General features: G+C 45.2%; 1 protein-coding gene and 1 long non-coding RNA gene across 4 annotated transcripts in view; both read right to left on the reverse strand.

Annotated features, from left to right (window-relative positions):
- Window positions 1-12,305, reverse strand: part of COL12A1 (collagen type XII alpha 1 chain) — a 117,668-nt gene extending 105,363 nt beyond the window's left edge. For 2 of the 3 annotated variants that reach the window (XM_086316821.1, XM_086316822.1), the window contains exons 1-4: window positions 12,167-12,305; window positions 9,088-9,195; window positions 1,942-2,058; window positions 17-160 (exon numbers count right to left, since the gene is read on the reverse strand). In XM_086316821.1, coding sequence (XP_086172947.1) covers window positions 17-160; window positions 1,942-2,058; window positions 9,088-9,160 — 334 coding nt within the window. In that variant the 5' untranslated portion in view covers window positions 9,161-9,195; window positions 12,167-12,305. The remainder of the gene's footprint in view (window positions 1-16; window positions 161-1,941; window positions 2,059-9,087; window positions 9,196-12,166) is intronic. The other variant, XM_086316824.1, reaches the window with a different exon arrangement.
- A 4,828-nt stretch (window positions 12,306-17,133) lies between these two features.
- The window catches only part of LOC147365617 (uncharacterized), a 43,207-nt gene continuing 42,872 nt past the window's right edge, over window positions 17,134-17,468 (reverse strand). Inside the window, exon 4 of the long non-coding RNA XR_015132596.1 lies at window positions 17,134-17,260. This is a non-coding gene — a long non-coding RNA (uncharacterized LOC147365617). The remainder of the gene's footprint in view (window positions 17,261-17,468) is intronic.

Consider the following 17,468-nt stretch of genomic DNA (forward strand, 5'->3'; position numbering starts at 1 on the left):
TTATATGTGTGCTTACTTGTTAATTGGCCTATAACTGGTACACTTTCTTCTACTTCATCATATGAAGTGATTGTCACCACATACTCTATTTCAGGTATAAGCTCTGTTAATAAAGTTTCAGTGGTACTAGCTGAAAGGGTAAATTCTTTAGTGGGCCCATCTGGAAATATAGAAAGGAAAATATCAATGCAACAAATCTTTTTTCACATATAACGTAATACAATATAATGTAATTCCCAGATATACTCAAAACCTAAAAATTCAAAATACACATTTCTCTCAAAATGCCCAAGCATTATTTTTTACTGTCCTCCAAAACTAACACTTTGAATTCTAGAAATTCAATAAATGAACTGGCATTGCCTTTACCTGTTACAATCATATTCCATATTTGTTTGAGGACTCAAGTATGCCTCTAGATTAAAGATATATCAGAATATAAAAAAAAATATTTCATTGTTTTTGAATACTAATGGTAGATAACAAAATTTTTATAAGTGAGATATAAAGCAGAAAATAATTTAATTTTAAATTATGTATCGGAGAGTACCAAAAGAAAATGAAGGGCTAAAAATCAACTCAAAGACAACAAACCCCATTGGCTAAAATGAATGTCTACTGGGAAACAGCATTCACTTTTATAGGAGAGATGTATCCTCCATATTCCAGTGAGTGGGGCATACTCTGAAGGGTAACCATGGTCCTCTGAACTGACTTAACTATCAAATATTTCGAAGTACAGCGTACTGAGCATTTCCTTACATGCTGGCAATTATGTATTTCCTTTTAGATTATGTTAATGCTCAATTCAACAGGAAACAGTAGTTGTTAGAGACTAAATGACTTTTAAAATTCTTCACCATATTAATTTTCATCAAAACATAAGTAATCAAAAAAGGCAACAAGTGTGACAGAACCCTGAGAAATGCTCCAAGTTGATATGTGGAGCACTGCAGAACCAACCAGGGCCCACCGTGGCAAAATAAGACCCCAGGGCTCTGTGGGTATGGATGGTCCCAGTGTTCGTTTCTACAGTCAGTCATTTCCAACACCTGGAAACCAGATGAACTCTTTCAGCTGCTTTTTGGCTTTGCAATCAATGAAATAGTTAACTGCAAATATATTTGGGAAGAAAAGAGTCAAGGAAGAAAAAGTAAACGCCTGATCCCTTTTTAAGCTCTTGGGTCATATTGAAAACAGATAACAGTTTCTCAATCCCCTGATAAATCAGCATTTAAAATCATTGGCATTTTTAAAGGCCATAAGCATGCAAACACAGCTCTGGTGATAAGTTATGTTGACATCATCTATCTCTTCTATCAGCCAATCAAGACCCCTTCCTACCACTTGGCCAGTGCTCATAAAAATGGTTTTATTCCCATTCCATGTTAGAAATAAAAGTTAGTCAAGAGAGATTGGTTCTCCCTACTCAAGCAACATCAAGGATACTGACTCTTAGCCTTAGGATCTACAGAATTTACCCAGTAAATCCTTGTCTTCCATCATGGCAGCTAACCACGATCCCAGAACACTGTGTCCTGAGCACTGAAGTATGCAGGACACTGGGCAAAGTGTAACACCTCACTTCATCACTTGTCACTTGAAGTGTTGGACAGATTAAGTGATTCAAGAAGAATGTCAAGCCATCATCGTTCTAGTTTATAAAATCAAAGATTACCAGCAATATTCTGATCAAGGGATAGAGTCTAACAGCTTTACACAGCAAACCAAGTTAATAAAGCTAACACTATAAAAATATAATAGTGGGTCCTGAGCCAGAAACCTGGAGACCTGAGGCCACCAAATATCTTGTGACATTAGGTAAACCCCTCTGGTTTTCTAAATCTTGGCTTCCTCATAATGAAGCAGAAGGTGGGGGAAGGATCAGATTATATCATCTCGGATGTCTCTGTCCGAAAATCCCAGCATCCCAAAACTTACCCGTTGTAGGGTCCACTGTTATTTTGAAACCCACAATTGGATCAGGTGGTATTGCCCATGACATATGAACAGTATTTTCATCTATAATTTTAAAATTCAAGTCTGAAGGTGGTTCAACTGCAAAAAGAGAGAGTTGGCATGTTACATTTTCCAATGTCACAAAATAGTCAATTTAATTAATAAAGAATTGTGTTGAGCAAAGCTTACTAAAATTGTCTTTGCATAAATTTGTTTCCAACAAATATAAAAGATATCTTGTTGGACAAGAATAAAATTAAAAGCTGACACGGTATGACAAAACATCAGAGAGTATACATATTACAGAAGACAGCACAAAACGCTTTGGATTCTTGAGTTGCTAGGTCATCCAAGAATGGCCAGCAAAATCAAGCATAATAGAAACAAATTTGGATACAAGTACATACAGGTACAATGAAATCACATATAATAACCACATATGCAAACAATTCACATAACAATTAAGGAAATTTCAATACATGCTGAGTGCATTTTGAATAAGCATGCCAAATCACAACCTGCTTACAACCACAGAAGTTAAGTTAGAACACTGACATAATACTTTTTTTTCATAATATGGAAAGAATCAATGATATTTTGGTTCATTCTCTGCATCATTGCCTTGTTATTAATTTTTGTTTGATAATTCTCAGTCTGTGGCAGAGATGAGGAATGTATTTTAATAAAAAGGAAGAAACACTGTTGGGAAATTTAGCACTGTTGTGTTTCACAAGGAAATATACATTTAAATGTATATTTGTATTCAAATAGACCAATACTCAAAAATAGTCATAAGGGATGTCAATCATTTATAAATATATAAAGAATGATATACAGGTGTTTATAAAATTAATATTCTGCCTGTTTACACCAATTTGCTGTATGTTTGCAAGGTGTAAACCAACACTTATTTTCCTTTGCAGCAGGTATATTCCATACTAAAAGTGGCATTTTAACTTAAAATGCCAGTATGGTCCTTTTACAAAAACAATGGTTAATTATGAAAAGACAACATCAATGTATATTTATGGACATTTATTTACAGAACTTAAAGAAACTAGTAAAGCAATCTGAAGACATGACCGCATAAATCTTGGAGAAGTCAATGACAGGAATAATTGAAAAGTACAGAAAGCAATAGTTTACATACAAAACTGTTCAGCATCATGCACATGTCAATGAAATGTTGACTGGTTTTTAGTTTCCCACAATGAACGAAAGCCTCCATGTACAGTAGTCATTACACAAAGACGTTCCAGAAATATTTTATAATGATATTCTCCCTGCAATGTTCATGCCTCATCATGCAGCATTGTACTGACTCACTGTCAGTGCATGGTCGATGCATTCAAAATGATTACTCTTGAAGGAGGTCAACACAATAAAATGACTTTCTGCCATATTCTTCTTCATTTTAAGATTGAACGTATTCCTTGTGAGTCAGAATTTTCTGTTTTGAGAGATTACAATCTCCTTTTAGGTTTTCCTAAAGGTCAATTGAACTGTAGTAGTAGCTTGGAGACATGAGTCATAGAATTTAACCGGGGTTAGGGATTTATGTAATATTAATAGCACATTTTAATGGAAATGATACAAATTAAGCAAACATTTGCTTTAAGGAACTGCTGTTTCCAACTGTAGGAGATGGCTTTTGATTTCTACTGTATACACTAGTAATGGAATGGATGTTATTTTCCTACTATCCATACACAGGCAGTGAGATTAGACTATTAATCTACATGCATAGTTTAATTATTCAACATTCTGCTGTCTGTAACCGTATTGCGAGGTTTCCCGATAGCCATCACTTAGTATAACAAGCATGCAACAGATGTTAATAGGACAATAGGTATTAAGAATATCATTATAAAATATTATTTCAGTAGCAATGGCTCAGGACAAATTTAATGCAAAGGCAGACGCAACTGGCCTGAGCATGCTTTTGAAAAATCAGTACATGGAAAAACAGTACCACCAACCTTGCAAGGAAATTGACCTGAAGCAGCAGACACTAGGTTAAAACTGCTGAAGGGCAGCAGCAGCCCACCTTGTTGATTTCCAAATGACCAGGATTCCAGAAAAACTGAAAAATTGACTGTTGGGAAAAGTCTTTAACAATTGGATTTTAAGGTGTTCATAGAAACTCAGATGTGGTACTTGGGGATCAAAAGTAATAAAGGATGGTTGACCAGCATATGTATAACAGACAGCCCTTCGCACTTTTCTTCTTGCCACTTTTATCACTTGCAAAATCTTTTAGGCTTGCCATTCTATGCATTTTGTTTGTTTTTTTCATGGAAAAAACATAATAAAGCAGGTGTGCGTGTGGACCCCTGTTGACTTGAATCAATGCAAAATATATTTTCATTAACTTCAAAAGTCTTCTATTTTATATAAAAGTAATTCACAACTGCCTTTGCATCATTATAAACAGTGAATGCAGATGCCAGAATATTTCTAATAAAACTATCTACATAGGGATTGTGATTGCAAACAGTCATAGTTGTGTAGAATGTGAACGGGAATGAAGATAAATAGAAGTGTAATTATAAATGAATAAGGTAGCAATCAGGTATATTAATATATTCATAAAACTGAAAACTGATAGTGAAGAAACTAGAGTTTTAAGTATTCATAACACTAGCAGTTTAAGTTCATATTTATGAATATTGCTCTTTGTTATCAAAAGGCTATGCTATCAAAGCTACATTCTGATATATCTTTTTACATAAATTGGCAGGATTTAGGACTTTTTAGCAATGATAATAATATCTAGTGTTTGCTGAGTGTCTTTTCTATGACAGGCAGAGAGGTGGTCACTTTATATATTGTCTCTCTCTCCTCTCATGATCACCCAGCAGAGTGGCCTTATTATCTGATTCACAGATGAATCAGTGAAATTCAGAAGGGTTAACACAGCAGCAAATAAGCAGCAAAACTTGGACCCCCATAGTCTGACTCTAGAACATACAGTTTTCTATCATACTGGCTTATTAAATAAATATTTGCATGAAAGATTAACTTTAGAAACCAATATTGATATGAATTTGGCTATTAAAATATACATAAGTATTTTACTTACTCTATGAAAAACCTTTATTTCATGCCTCATCAACAATAAATATGTTCTATTCAGACATCTCCAATTCAGATACAGATAAAGTTTGGTATATTAACTTTACAACTTGTTTAAGCACTTTTAAAACCAAAGTGTCTATCTTGATATATAGTGTTTACAAAATATTGTTATTCATTATGGCACTCAAAAGGAAGATATGTCCAAGAGTTTAACATCAGTGCAAGGATGGATGGACAGGTGGAAGGAGATTAGTGTAATAAGATTTGGTAAGTGTATGAAGTATATTAAAGATAAGGAAAACCAAGAACAAACTGCTAAAATATCATCTTGATGAACCAGGTACCACCAACCTTGCAAGGAAATTGACCTGAAGCAGCAGACACTAGGTTAAAACTGCTGAAGGGCAGCAGCAGCCCACCTTGTTGACCTTTAGTCTAAATTTTGTGATAGCAATACTGAGAAGGGTACTACTTTAATGGTAGAAACTTTGAGAAGCGAGCAAAGTGCAGTTTTACTATATTCAGTAGGCGCTAATTTTTATTTTCTGTCCAAAGCTAGTATAAATTAAATGACCTTTGCCATGATACAGATATTTATTTCATTTGTGTTTATAAGATACCAAAAATAAGCAGTTGAAAAGTTCATGTTTCAGACAAGTAATAAATTATTCTGTGCAGATTACAAAATGCATTCTTTCATTAAACTGGCTGGGTTGACCCACTGTCAAGCGAGAAAGCAGCGCAATGGGAGCAAATTAGCACGGTGCTGGCCTAGAAGACCTGGGTCTTGCCTGTGCCTTGCCCCTAGGCATCACGTTTGTTAACTGAGCCCTTCAGCCTCTCTGGTCCTCATTTTCTCACTCGGAGAACGAGAAAACTAGAATAGATGACTACACATTCCCATCTAGTTTGAAATTTCTGTTGCAAGTTAGACACAGGATTATAGAAATACGCATTAACTTGCCTCTTAACCTAGACACAAGGTAATTAAAGCTTATAGCCTCTACTCAGTTATGAATTAAAAATACCTAATATTTCATTATATATTATGAACTACAAATCAGAGTTACTAAAATTACAACTGTTTTTCATAAAACATACGATCACCTCAAATTTAGATTAATTAGAAAGGTGTCTAATTCTCAGGGAACACTGGCCATTGACCTTTACATGTTAAGTGTTAAATTTTCTAAATGGCAATTAATGTGCACTATGATATAGGAACCAAAAATAACTCACACATTTTAGATCTTACAGAGAGCTGGCCAAGTTATAAGGTTAGGGTTAGAAATAAAGTCTATGCGGCAGCTAAAAATTATTAAAAGAAAAAAATCAAAAATAAATAAAAGAAAAAATCATTTCACTCTTATTTCTACGGGAGAAAATACTAATTATGAAAAATAAAGTTCCTTGTATAAATACATAGAATAAAACAACATAATAAAGGTGGTACTCCCTATATTTTAAAAAAAGGATAAATGCAAAAAGTGAATGCCAAAATCTTTTAATTAAAGGTATGGAACTTTCCACACATAAAAAAAAATTAAGTAGAAATTGACTGGAAAATAGTATGAAGACAAGAGTACAAGTTGGAAAAGAGAAAGAAAAGTTACAATGGCTATTTTAGAATTAAGGTCAAAATGACATCTCAAGAAGCAGGGCTGCCAGTTGAAGTTTTGAAATGTATCAACAGAAATGATTCAGAGAACTTCTGTTTGCTGCCCATTGTCCCCAGAAACGCCTTGGCTACAAATTTTGTTAGCCCTTCCCAACCTCCTGGGGCCACTTAGTTGGTAATTAACACTGGACCAGTCCCGTCCACCACTGGAGCCACAAGCCACATGTGGCTATCAAGCACTTGAAATGTGGCCAGTCTGGATGAAATACACTGCAAGTGTAAAATACACACCCAGTTTCAAAGACTTAATACAAAAAATGCAAAATATCTCACTAATAATTTTTATATTGATTACATGTTAAAATGGCAATACAGTGGATATATTAGCTTAAGTGAAATATGTTGCAAAGACTAATTTCTCCTGTTTCTTTTTCCCTTTTTAATATCACAATCAGAATATTTTAAGTTGCATGTGTGGCTTGCATTTGTGGCTCACAATATATTTCTATTTGACAGTGCCAAACCGGAGAATGAGGTCCCCTTCAAATAAAAAATCTTATTAAAATATCATTATTAAATGCTGACCTAAGCAGATAAGAGACAAGAAGAGAAACAGCTTAAGAAAGCAAAACAAAGAGCTATACCATGTGGAAATAAACACAAACTTAAAAGATAAATTATGAGAAATACGAAAATAATCAGTAATGTAGATAGCAAAATGCTCTTTTCAACTGCACTTTGCTAACTATCTATTATCCAATTGAGAACTGATTTTTTCCCACTTACATCATTTCCAATCCAATTCTTGTCCTAAGAATTCACAACTTTTTCTGATTTTCAAATAACTATTTTCTTAATGAGCAATAAATAGGCCACTTGAGTGAATTATCTAAAAATATCTTGAGTGGGGCTTCCAGAAGTTCCTCCAGTGAAATTCCTTCCTAACAACGACATAGAATGGAACATTAAAAGCACTCTCATCTGAATATTACTTCACAGAGGCCTCTCTGAAAAGCCTCTACATTCATGAAGTATTCATCAGATAAGCAGAGCCAGCAAGTTTCCCTTACTTTTCTGAACATGCTGTACATTTTGAAGACTCTGCTTTTCCTAATCTTAACTTTTGGTACTTGCGGTCTTGAACCAGAGGACTGAACACAACAGAAAGTTTTTGGAAAATCTCAGTGCTGTCTTGAAACCCTTCTACTTCCCCACAAACTCTAAATTACCCTCACCCTCTGAACCCCACCCCCAACTTCCACACTGCCCCACCCAGAAATATTGCTTTTTTCCCTTAACTCCATCAGGAGCATTTCTTTACTGGAAAAAACAAAAAAAAAGAGCATATTTTTAAGTTGTCTTTATGGTAGTACCCCATTTACCTTGCAGAAAAATAAATTTAGTGTGTCAGATCTCCCATGATAACTGAGGAAACACAGAAGCCCCTACTGGGTTTGTTCCACCAATACTGACAAACGAAGGCATCAAATGCACACAACAGTAAGGATGAAATAAGGTTGAAAACCTAGCAGAAGTCCTTCATTTCCTAAGGGGTGGAGCCTATAGAGTTTTTCCAGACCCTTGGGCCCTGAGCCCATCTCTGAGGCTCAGAAGACTCAGCGCCCAGGGATGATGCTGGGGGAAGGAGTGTTGGGGGAGGTGATGCCCAGTTTGCCAGGCTCCCACCAGCTCCCTGGGTTAAGAACCTTGGCCCAGACCCAACCTGTGCGCGAGGGGCTGGGTCTGGGCTTGGGCCAGGCGTCCGGGGGCGCAGCGAACCAAACAGGGACAGCAGCGACCCCCGACCCCGGCCACTGCCAACACACCCCGGGTCCCGGATTGCTACCGACCACCCACTCCCGGGGCGATCTGGCTGCTCACGTGCCCGCACCGCCCGCCTCGCCGACCGGACTCCCCACAAAACACACAGAGGCGCAGAGCCGGCGCTGTTGGAGTCTTTTATTTGGTGCTGTCACCGAGGCCGCGGCCCCGAGCCAGGGGCTCCCCCAGCCACGCGCACGAGCGAGCGCGCCGGGCGCTCCGGGGCTCCTGGGTACCACCCTCGGGGCGTCCGGTCCGTAGAGCCGGGTGCAGCCGTCGCCCCCTCCCGGACGGCTGGTCCTCGCTCCGAAGGCGGCAGCGGCGGTGGCGGTGTGGACAGCACACCGCAGAGACAAGCGCAAGGAGAGCACACAGCACTGCACGGAACGGAAGAAGCGGAAGACGGAAAAGAGCTGGACCTGAGAGCTGGGAGGTGGACGAACCTCAGAGGAGGGGGCGTTTCTCCGAAGCAGAGAAACCCCGGGAGAAAACAGACGAAGTGCAGGGGAAACAGATCGAGCAACAGTGGCAAGGAAGGTTTGCCTTTTTTTTTTTTTTTCCTTTCTAGACTTCTACCTTGTCACGGAGAGAAGGAGGGAAAAGACTTTTACCTTCTGCCTCGATGGAAGACAGGAGCAGGGCCGCGCCCAGGGCGGCGAGCGCTGGGGGAAGCCTGATCCGCATGCTCCGCCTCGGGGCTCACAGCCACATGAAGGGATCTGCCGGAGGAAACAGTGACCGCATCAGAACCGGGTCCGGGCGGGCCTGGAACCATGTTAGAACTGGAGCCTGGACCCGGGCCAGGACCCGACCCGCTCTGCCTTAATAACCACAGGGCCCAGCCGAGCAGAGAATGGGCCCTATTGTGGAGCAGTGGAAGAAGGCAAGTTCGTCTGCCGCAGTTCAATCAGGGCACTGAGGGCGACTTGAAGTTTAAAGAGGGTCCTGTTTGCCTGGAGGCCGGACCTGCTTAGCGTCCGGGTGAAGGGCCTTACCAGGCCCCACATGACTTCATCCTGCCTGGGTGATGGCTAACTCAGAGATCATCTTATCCCTAAGTCAACTAAATGTCTCTTCCAGCTGGGGTTTTTATTTGGCCAGGTTTTGTTTTGTACCCCGCCCCCCGCCCCTAGCTGCGGAACTCTTTAGGTAACTGTACTTTAGTGGTCTCAGGGTAATTTGGAAAAGTATAATAAGCCTCTTTTACTCTCTTTTTTTCATCATTTTGTTCTGCCTACAAATATGCAGCCCTTGAAGGTCTGAAATGGATTATACAGAAACATGTACAGCCCAAGAGAAACTTGACCCTCCTGCTAGCTGTGTTGTCTTCACATCTGATAAATCTTTCACTCAAGATGAGGAAAAAACAACTCTGAAATACATAATAAAAAAGGGAAAGGCAATAGAAGGACAAAGCACTCTTGTCTGTTTTCCCAAGATTTTTTTTTATAAAATTCTCAGTAATAATTACTCTTCTCACTTAACTGTTCATTTATTCCAGAAGATTACAGGTTTACATGCTCCAGAGAATATATCCTACTCTGATTTTTCCTGATTCTGTAACTAGGCTATTAATTCCTTCAAGACAAGGAAACTTATTCACCTTTTGTGGCAAGTAACACATAGTAAGTAGGTGCCTAATCCATGTTGGTAGAAGGAAATCTAAACTATTCTAAGGTCCAACTCAGGAACAAAAGCTACTAGTGATGAACAAAAGTGGGAGACTGCCAGAGGTAAACATAAAAAGAGAGTTGATTCTGAGATACATAAATTATTGTAAGGCAACAGACCAGGCCTCTTGAAAAACGAAGTCATGCTTGGGAACCCAAAAAGGAGCCAAAGGTTGAGCCCTCTTTGAGAAAAGAAACTGACAAGCTCCAACCGTGTCTTTCCAAATTATTGGCATGATGTATCAGGGCAGCTTTCCTGGGCCCGAGTGTAAATTGCATTTTAAATGTCTGATGAACAGGCTTGCCAGATTGCCCGGAGCTTCTTTTTATAAGCCAAGATTAAAATTTTCCCGCTGCTCTAGAGATCCAAGGACTCTAGCAATTTCTTTCTTCCTACTTAACTGTTTCACATGTCTAACCCTTTTCTACATCAGTAAAAGGCAAGAGGTGAGACTGGTCCATTGTTCCCATCATCTGGCCTTAACTTCGCTATAATAATTTCCAACTCAGTTGGCAGTCGTGCTCGCGAAAAGTTAAAGGCTGACAATCGACCCACCGAAAAACTGTGTGCAGATTTTTTTTTTTTTTTTTAACCGCTGAACTTGTTGTAAAAGTTGTGGCAGGGCTATTGTGGATCTAGAGCGCCACTTATCGGCTGTCTTAACTCAGCGGCACAATGGATCCTATCTCGTCGCAGTATCTGAACATAAAGTCAGTTCAGCCAGCCAGCCAGGCATTACACCCATGTTTAAAAAAAAAGAAGAAAGAAAGAAAAGAAAAGTTCTCTCTCCTTTTAGCTAAAACATTTATCTGAATGTTTAGCAACACTTCATTGAGCATTCTCAGACACAAAAAGTCTGAAATCGGCCGCCCCTACGTGGCAGCAGGGCCATTTCACACACTCATGAATGAAAACGAGTCGGGCGGGGGGGGCGCGCATAGATGGGGGGCTGGAAACTTGGATTCATCTCCTTGGGCCAACTCGTCCCTTCCCCCCACTCCGCTGGAAGAGCCCAATTCTTGCCAAGTTAAAAAAGGCAATTGCACCCCCACCCCCACCCCGCGGGGTCCCTCCAGATTTCCTGCGCGTCACCTACCACCGACCTAACCCACTGAATCCTTGACATTAGTTACCCAAGGACCACCAAGTTTAGCGCTCACTTCCTTTCTTGCCCCATTCCTCCCCGGCGCGCCAGCACGCTTTAGAAGGCCACAGAATCCGGGTTGAGGGGAAGGGAAAGGGGTCTCCGGCAAGCCCTGCAAGGACCACCTGCGGCCCCTAAGGGTGCCTGATGCGGTGTACCTCTTATGCTCCCTGGCTACACTCCCCGCTCCTTAGAACCCTCTGCGACCCCTACCCTGTCTAGGATAGAGGATGGAAACTCGCGCAAAGGTTCCACGACCCTGAGGAGGGCCACCCCGTCTAGCCTGGGGGAGAAGCTGGGTAACGTCGGGCCAAAGCTGAGTCCCCGAGAGCTGAACTAACCCCCACCCCCAACCCCTCAAGACCGGGATGCTTTGAAAAGCGGAGGAAGGAGCCAGAACACCAGCCCGGGAATCTGTCTCCAGATGCCAAACGCACCAGCGCAGCCTGGACGAGGAGTCGGCGGGCTCTCTAAAGAATTCCGCCCCGGGCGTCACCTCTTCTGCGCGCCGGCAGCCGCGAGGCCCGGGGGAGACCCGCGGCTCCAGGACCCCGCGCACCCCTCGTCAATTTCAACCAAGCATCTATAGACGAAATGCCTCCTCCAGCTGGAACAGTGAAGGGGTGCTTTACTCACGCACAGCCGCCCGGCATCCTCTCTTGAGAAAAAAACTACATTTCTTTCCCCCTTCATGTTACACATGAACACCCCCCCCCCCAAAAAAAATCTCCGAGTAGCCCAGGCGCACGTTCAAACGGCCCCCGCTCGGGCTCCTGAGTGGCTCAGAGCCGAGCGACGAAGAGGCTCGAAGTTAGTTTCCCCAATTATCTTTGGAAGGGACGAGGCGACGGGGGGAGGCTAGCAGCCAGACCGACCTGAGGCAGTGGTGACCGAGGTAGCGGCGGCGACAGAGGCTTCCCGGCGTCGCGGAAGCCGGCGCTCGGTGTGATCCCTCGCGCACGCCCGGGCGGTCGGCGCTGCGCTCCGGGCGCACCTGGCGGCCGCGGAGAGGTGGAGCGGCCGCAGGGCCACCGGGGACCCGGAGGCGGTGGAGCCCGGGCGGAGCGGCGGGTGCGGCCGGACAGGCGGAGACGGCCCGGGACCGCAGCTGCCGGCGCGCGGACGCGTCTGGGTCGGCTCGCCTCGGTCGAGTGGGAAGAGGCTCCGCGCCGCGGGCTCCTTAATAGAGGGCTGTTCCCAGCTCTCAGTTTACTCGGTTACGAAACGCCTGAGAAGGTGGACGGCTGCCACGGGGTGATGTATGCTCCTCCGGCGGTGAAGGAGGTCTACTTTTGGGAACGTGTGCATACTTCGAGCATTCCTTCGGCGTGAGGTGGCGATCGCCGTAGTAGCAGTGCCCCGGCGGGGAGGGGGGAAGGGGAGGGGGCAGGGGCGAAGCAGAGGAAGCGGGGAGGGGCGGGGGGGGACGACAGCCGCGGCCGGGTTCACTGCCAAGGGAATCCGCTCACTCCTCCGCTTGGGGCGGGCTGGGGAGCTCGGGTTTCCCTCTCCGGGCGACTTTCTTTAATAAATTTATTTTTCTAAATTAAGAAGGAGGGGGGAGGGAAGTAGCGACTTTCCTGTATAGAACTGCAAGAATGTGACCGACCCCACCCCATCGTTAGCCCCATCCCCCATCATCGCCACCCGCACCTTTCTCCCTATCCGTCCTGGGGTGCACTTAAAACCGATTTACAGCGTTTCCATTAACTAACTGTCTGTGCACGCGGCGCGCCTTCTGTCTTTTTCAATCTCGGACGATTGGAAACCCGGATGGCCGCCTGCGCCGGACTCAGCGGTGGGATGGCTTTCCCAGTCCTGTCTCTCTCTCCCCCCTCCGGTGCTCCGGGACGGAACTGGGAGGCTTCATTTGAGCCAAAAGAGAGGGCGAAGGAATGCTATGAAACCTAGGGATCCTCCGAACTGGAAGTCCGCTCGGGAACAAGTTCCATCCACCGTCGAAATGTCTCACTTGAGCCAGAACAAAACTTGATTCCTAGTCGAGGCTTCGGAAAGAAAGCTCTGCCCTTCAAACCCCGCGGGGTCAAGGCGACGGAGGGAAGTGAGTTTCCCCCCTGCCCCTCACTGCTGGGAGCTGGCGGCCACATGGGGCTCGTGTTCTGCCAGCGCCTTCTGCAGGTTTTGCCGTCCCCCTCCCCGCTCTGCGCCACCTCTTGGCCCCGAACGGGGCGCCTAGCACGGAGGGCTGCCAAACCGTATTAGACGCACGGGAGGAGGTGAGGCACTCTTACACTGTGGCATCCGAAAAGCGCTTCTGGAAACTTTCGGGTTACACGTCAGTGCGCTCAGCGCAAGCCCTGCGCCTTTTGGCCTCTTGGAGCCCAGGGTTAGTCGGCCTCCTTTAAGCTACCGGGGATGGAGGCGAGAGCGCGGAGGGGAAAGCCGCAGCGCGGTCCCTGAATTCACCGCCCTCAGTAGAGGAGGAGGCCGGGTGGCCAATATAACCTCTTCTCCCTGTTTGATCTGACATCTCTAAATTTGTCTTTCCCCACACCGGGCTCGATAGCCTCCGAATTTGTCTTCAGAATGGCAAGAACTCTCAGGGCGAGCGGTCCCCTGCACTCCGCCCCACGCACAGGCTGCTCTAGAGGAAGCCAGAGAGAACACTGGGGCGGGGAGGGAACGGATGGGGGGCGCGGAGATGGAGGAAAATGGGAATCGCCACCTCTGCACATTCCCCGAGCACACACAGCCCACTGGAAGTCCAGCTGGGAGCTCACACAAAGAGCCCACACATGCACAGTGCGCAGGCCTTTTCCCCTTCAAACTTTCACAGCCCAAGTGTCTGGCACAAACCTCCAGCGCCCCAGGCGTGAATAACCCAACGTGAACACCCCAGTGCGCGGTGATCGCCAGGGTAGCAGCCCTTCAACCTCACTCTGTCTCACTCCACTCCTAGGCGGGTGGCAGCCTTGGGGACAGAGCGCGGAAGCTGACAAGTCCCGGCATTCACGGCCCCGGGCACCCAGCGGTGCTGCCGGTGGCCTGGAACGGCCGGGGATGCCCCTGGGAAATCCACACCTCTGTCTAGAAAAGGAAAACTGCTGCCCTGCAAGTCAGCCCAGGCTGGCTGGAGTTTTCATTTCGCCCCGGTGGAATGTGTGTGTGCGCGCGCGCCTGTGCGAACTCGAGCCCGCTCTTTTTCTTTATGTACTTTTTAAAAGTTGTAATGGCGAGGTTGCCTAGGAAGCTACTTAACCTAGGTGTTGATATTTGGGGATTAAAAAAAGAGTTTTCGGCTGTTGATTTGATTCAGAGCTGCAAATGCATCTAGCAGCCCGGGAATCGAGCCGGGGAGCGGAGCGCAGAGGCGGGCTTCCCCTTCTGGAGGCTGGAGGCGGCAGAGTCGGTGGAAGAGGCGTCCGCCCAAGACCACGCGCCTGGCGACGCCTGGGGACCTTCAAGGCAGTCCTCGCCGGCTCAAAGCAGTCTCGTTCCCAAATTTAGATTTAATATACTCGAGAACAGTTGCTGCAAAGAAGTATAGGTAATGTAAACCACCGGCTGCAAAAGTCCTCTCTCCCGTTGAAAGAAGGATCATACACAAAACTTCCTGAGTTGGATGAAAGGAGAAGGCTGGGGACACCCGGGTCGGGAAACTCACAGACGCGCATCCACAAACTAATCCAAGCACACGCACTCCTGGGGACACGAGTGCAATTCAAACATATCCAAAGGCGCTCTAGGGGAGGGTGGGGGGAAAGGGTGCTCCCCGCGGGCTGTCTGCACCGTTTGGCCTCAGGGTGCCCTTCTGCTGGGCTCCCACTATGGTGAGCAGACAAACGTTAAAAACAAAACAAAACAAAACTTGTAAACCGTCTTCCCCTTCAGTAGTGCGTTCAGTTCTTAATACCCTTTTAGAACCTATTAGTTTTTGCAATGAATTAATGATATTTATGGATGAGATGGTTGGATGGCATCACCGATTCGATGGACTTGAGTTTGAGTAAACTCAGGAAGTTGCTGATGGACAGGGAGGCCTGGCGTGCTGCAGTCCATGGGGTCGCAAAGAGTCGGACACAACTGAGTGACTGAACTGAACTGAACTGAATCATATTTATCGACTGAGGCTGCGCGGGTTGGATTTATCGTTTTGTTGTTGTTGTTGTTTCCTGGCTTTTATTCCTCAGGCTGCCTCCCGGAATCTCCCTCACCTCCCTCTTCCCATCCACTGCTCCCACCTCTTCTCCCTCCGACTCCTGGGTTCCTGGCGGGTCCCGAGCTTCAGATTTCTTGTCCGACAGCGCGATCTAGCGGTCAGCGCTGTCCCTGACGTCTAAATTCCAGAACGTAGATACATACAGGCTGCAAGTTGACGGGTTTCCGTGAGTTCTGGGGAAATGTGTCATCCATAGATCAGACTCCCAGGATTGACTGAGAAGCGAAGCGACAGGACGGAGGAACGTCTGTGGAGGTGACATAAATTTTCTGTGCGCCCTGAAGTAGTCGCCTTTAGAAATTCTTGCCCCCCCACCCCCCCCACCCCACCAGGCAGACCACACCAGGCAGTAGAAAAGCTGAAGAATCACAGACCAAAGGCATCCCTGAAGGAAAGAAGAGGGAAGCCATGTGTTCCTGCCGTCCTGAAAGGCTTTGCTTCCTCACAAAGGACTATTTCAGGGGAGCCCACAGCCTTGGTGCTGCTTCTCACTTTCATTAAAGAACCCCCACCCCCACCCCGCCCCGCCACCTCCGTCAGAATATGAGCAACTCTGGAGCAGAAAACAGTAACTCATCTTATTCATTATATTCAATGTCACAAGGTCAATGTCACATGACCTCAAAAAGTTGCCATTGCATGGAAAGCTGTGAAACCAAAAAAACAGTGTATCCAAATACAGTGTCTGGGATGAACCCTTTAGATTTAATGAAAGCCAAGTGCTGCTGGAAGTGGATTATTCGGTTAGCTCTAAACTCCTTAAGGTAAGGTAAGTCACTTCAGTCGTGTCCGACTCTATGCTACCCCATAGACAGCAGCCCACCAGGCTCCCCTGTCCCTGGGAGTCTCCAGGCAAGAACACTAGAGTGGGTTGCCCTTTCCTTCTCCATTGCATGAAAGTGAAAAGTGAAAGTGAAATCGCTCAGTCGTATCCGACTCTTTGCGACCCCATGGACTGCAGCCTACCAGGCTCCTCCACCCATGGGATTTTCCAGGCAAGAGTACTGGAGTGGGGTGCCATTGCCTTCTCCACTAAACTCCTTAAGCAAAGTGTAAAAGATAGAAGACAATACATTTTCTTAAGAGTTCAAAAAGCAACATTCTCCCACTTCCTTTTTCATTTCCATAAGATTCAACACTGTTTGAATCATTCTTAGACCTCAAGAGACTGGGAATCTATTTAGCTTGCAACTATCCAAGTAACAGAAGGTCCAGAGCTTCTAGCCAGGCCACCGTACTATGTGCCAGCAGTGAGGACTGTGTGCTTGACATATACTTTCAGATTAGTGGGAAAATGTGAAGAATCATAGGAACCCAATGCTCAAGATTTGGTCTTGGCCTTCAAATGCACTACATAGTAGACTGAAACGCAGTGATAATGAAATTGTTTCAGGAAGGGGGACCCCTTCCAGGGCTCGAAAGTGGGCTCTAGAGCACTCAGAAATGAATTGTCAGAGGAGACACACGTGCTGACAAAGCAAGAGATTTTATTGGGAAAGGGCACCCAGGTGGAGAGCAGCAGGGTGAGGGAACCCACGAGATCTGCTCTGCCATGTGGCTCGAAGTCTCGGGTTTTATGGTGATGGGATTAGTTTCCGGGTTGTCTTTAGCCAATCATTCTGACTCAGAGTCCTTCTTGGTGGTGCACGCCTTGTTCAGCCATGATGGATGCCAGGGAGGAGGATTCTAGGAGGTAGTTGGACATGTGCTGTCACTTTTTGACCTTTCCTGAACTCTCCCAGTTGGTAGTGGCGTATTAGTTCCGTGTTCCTTACTAGGACCTCCTGTCCTAAAACAGTTCATGCAAATGGTTACTATGGTGCCTGGCCAGGGTGGGCAGTTTCAATCAGTGTGCTTCCCCTAACAAAATCACAGTCGAAAGAGAGGTTTCATTGGCCTCGCTTCCCTGGTGGCCCAGACAGTAAAGCGTCTGCCTGCAATGTGGGATCCCTGGGTCAGGAACATCCCCTGGAGAAGAAAATGGCAACCCACTGCAG

This window comes from Bos grunniens, chromosome 9 (genome assembly GCF_055505025.1).
Source record: "Bos grunniens cultivar Pamir isolate PY7600 chromosome 9, Bosgru_T2T1.0, whole genome shotgun sequence".
In the NCBI taxonomy this organism is placed as follows: domain Eukaryota; kingdom Metazoa; phylum Chordata; class Mammalia; order Artiodactyla; family Bovidae; genus Bos; species Bos grunniens.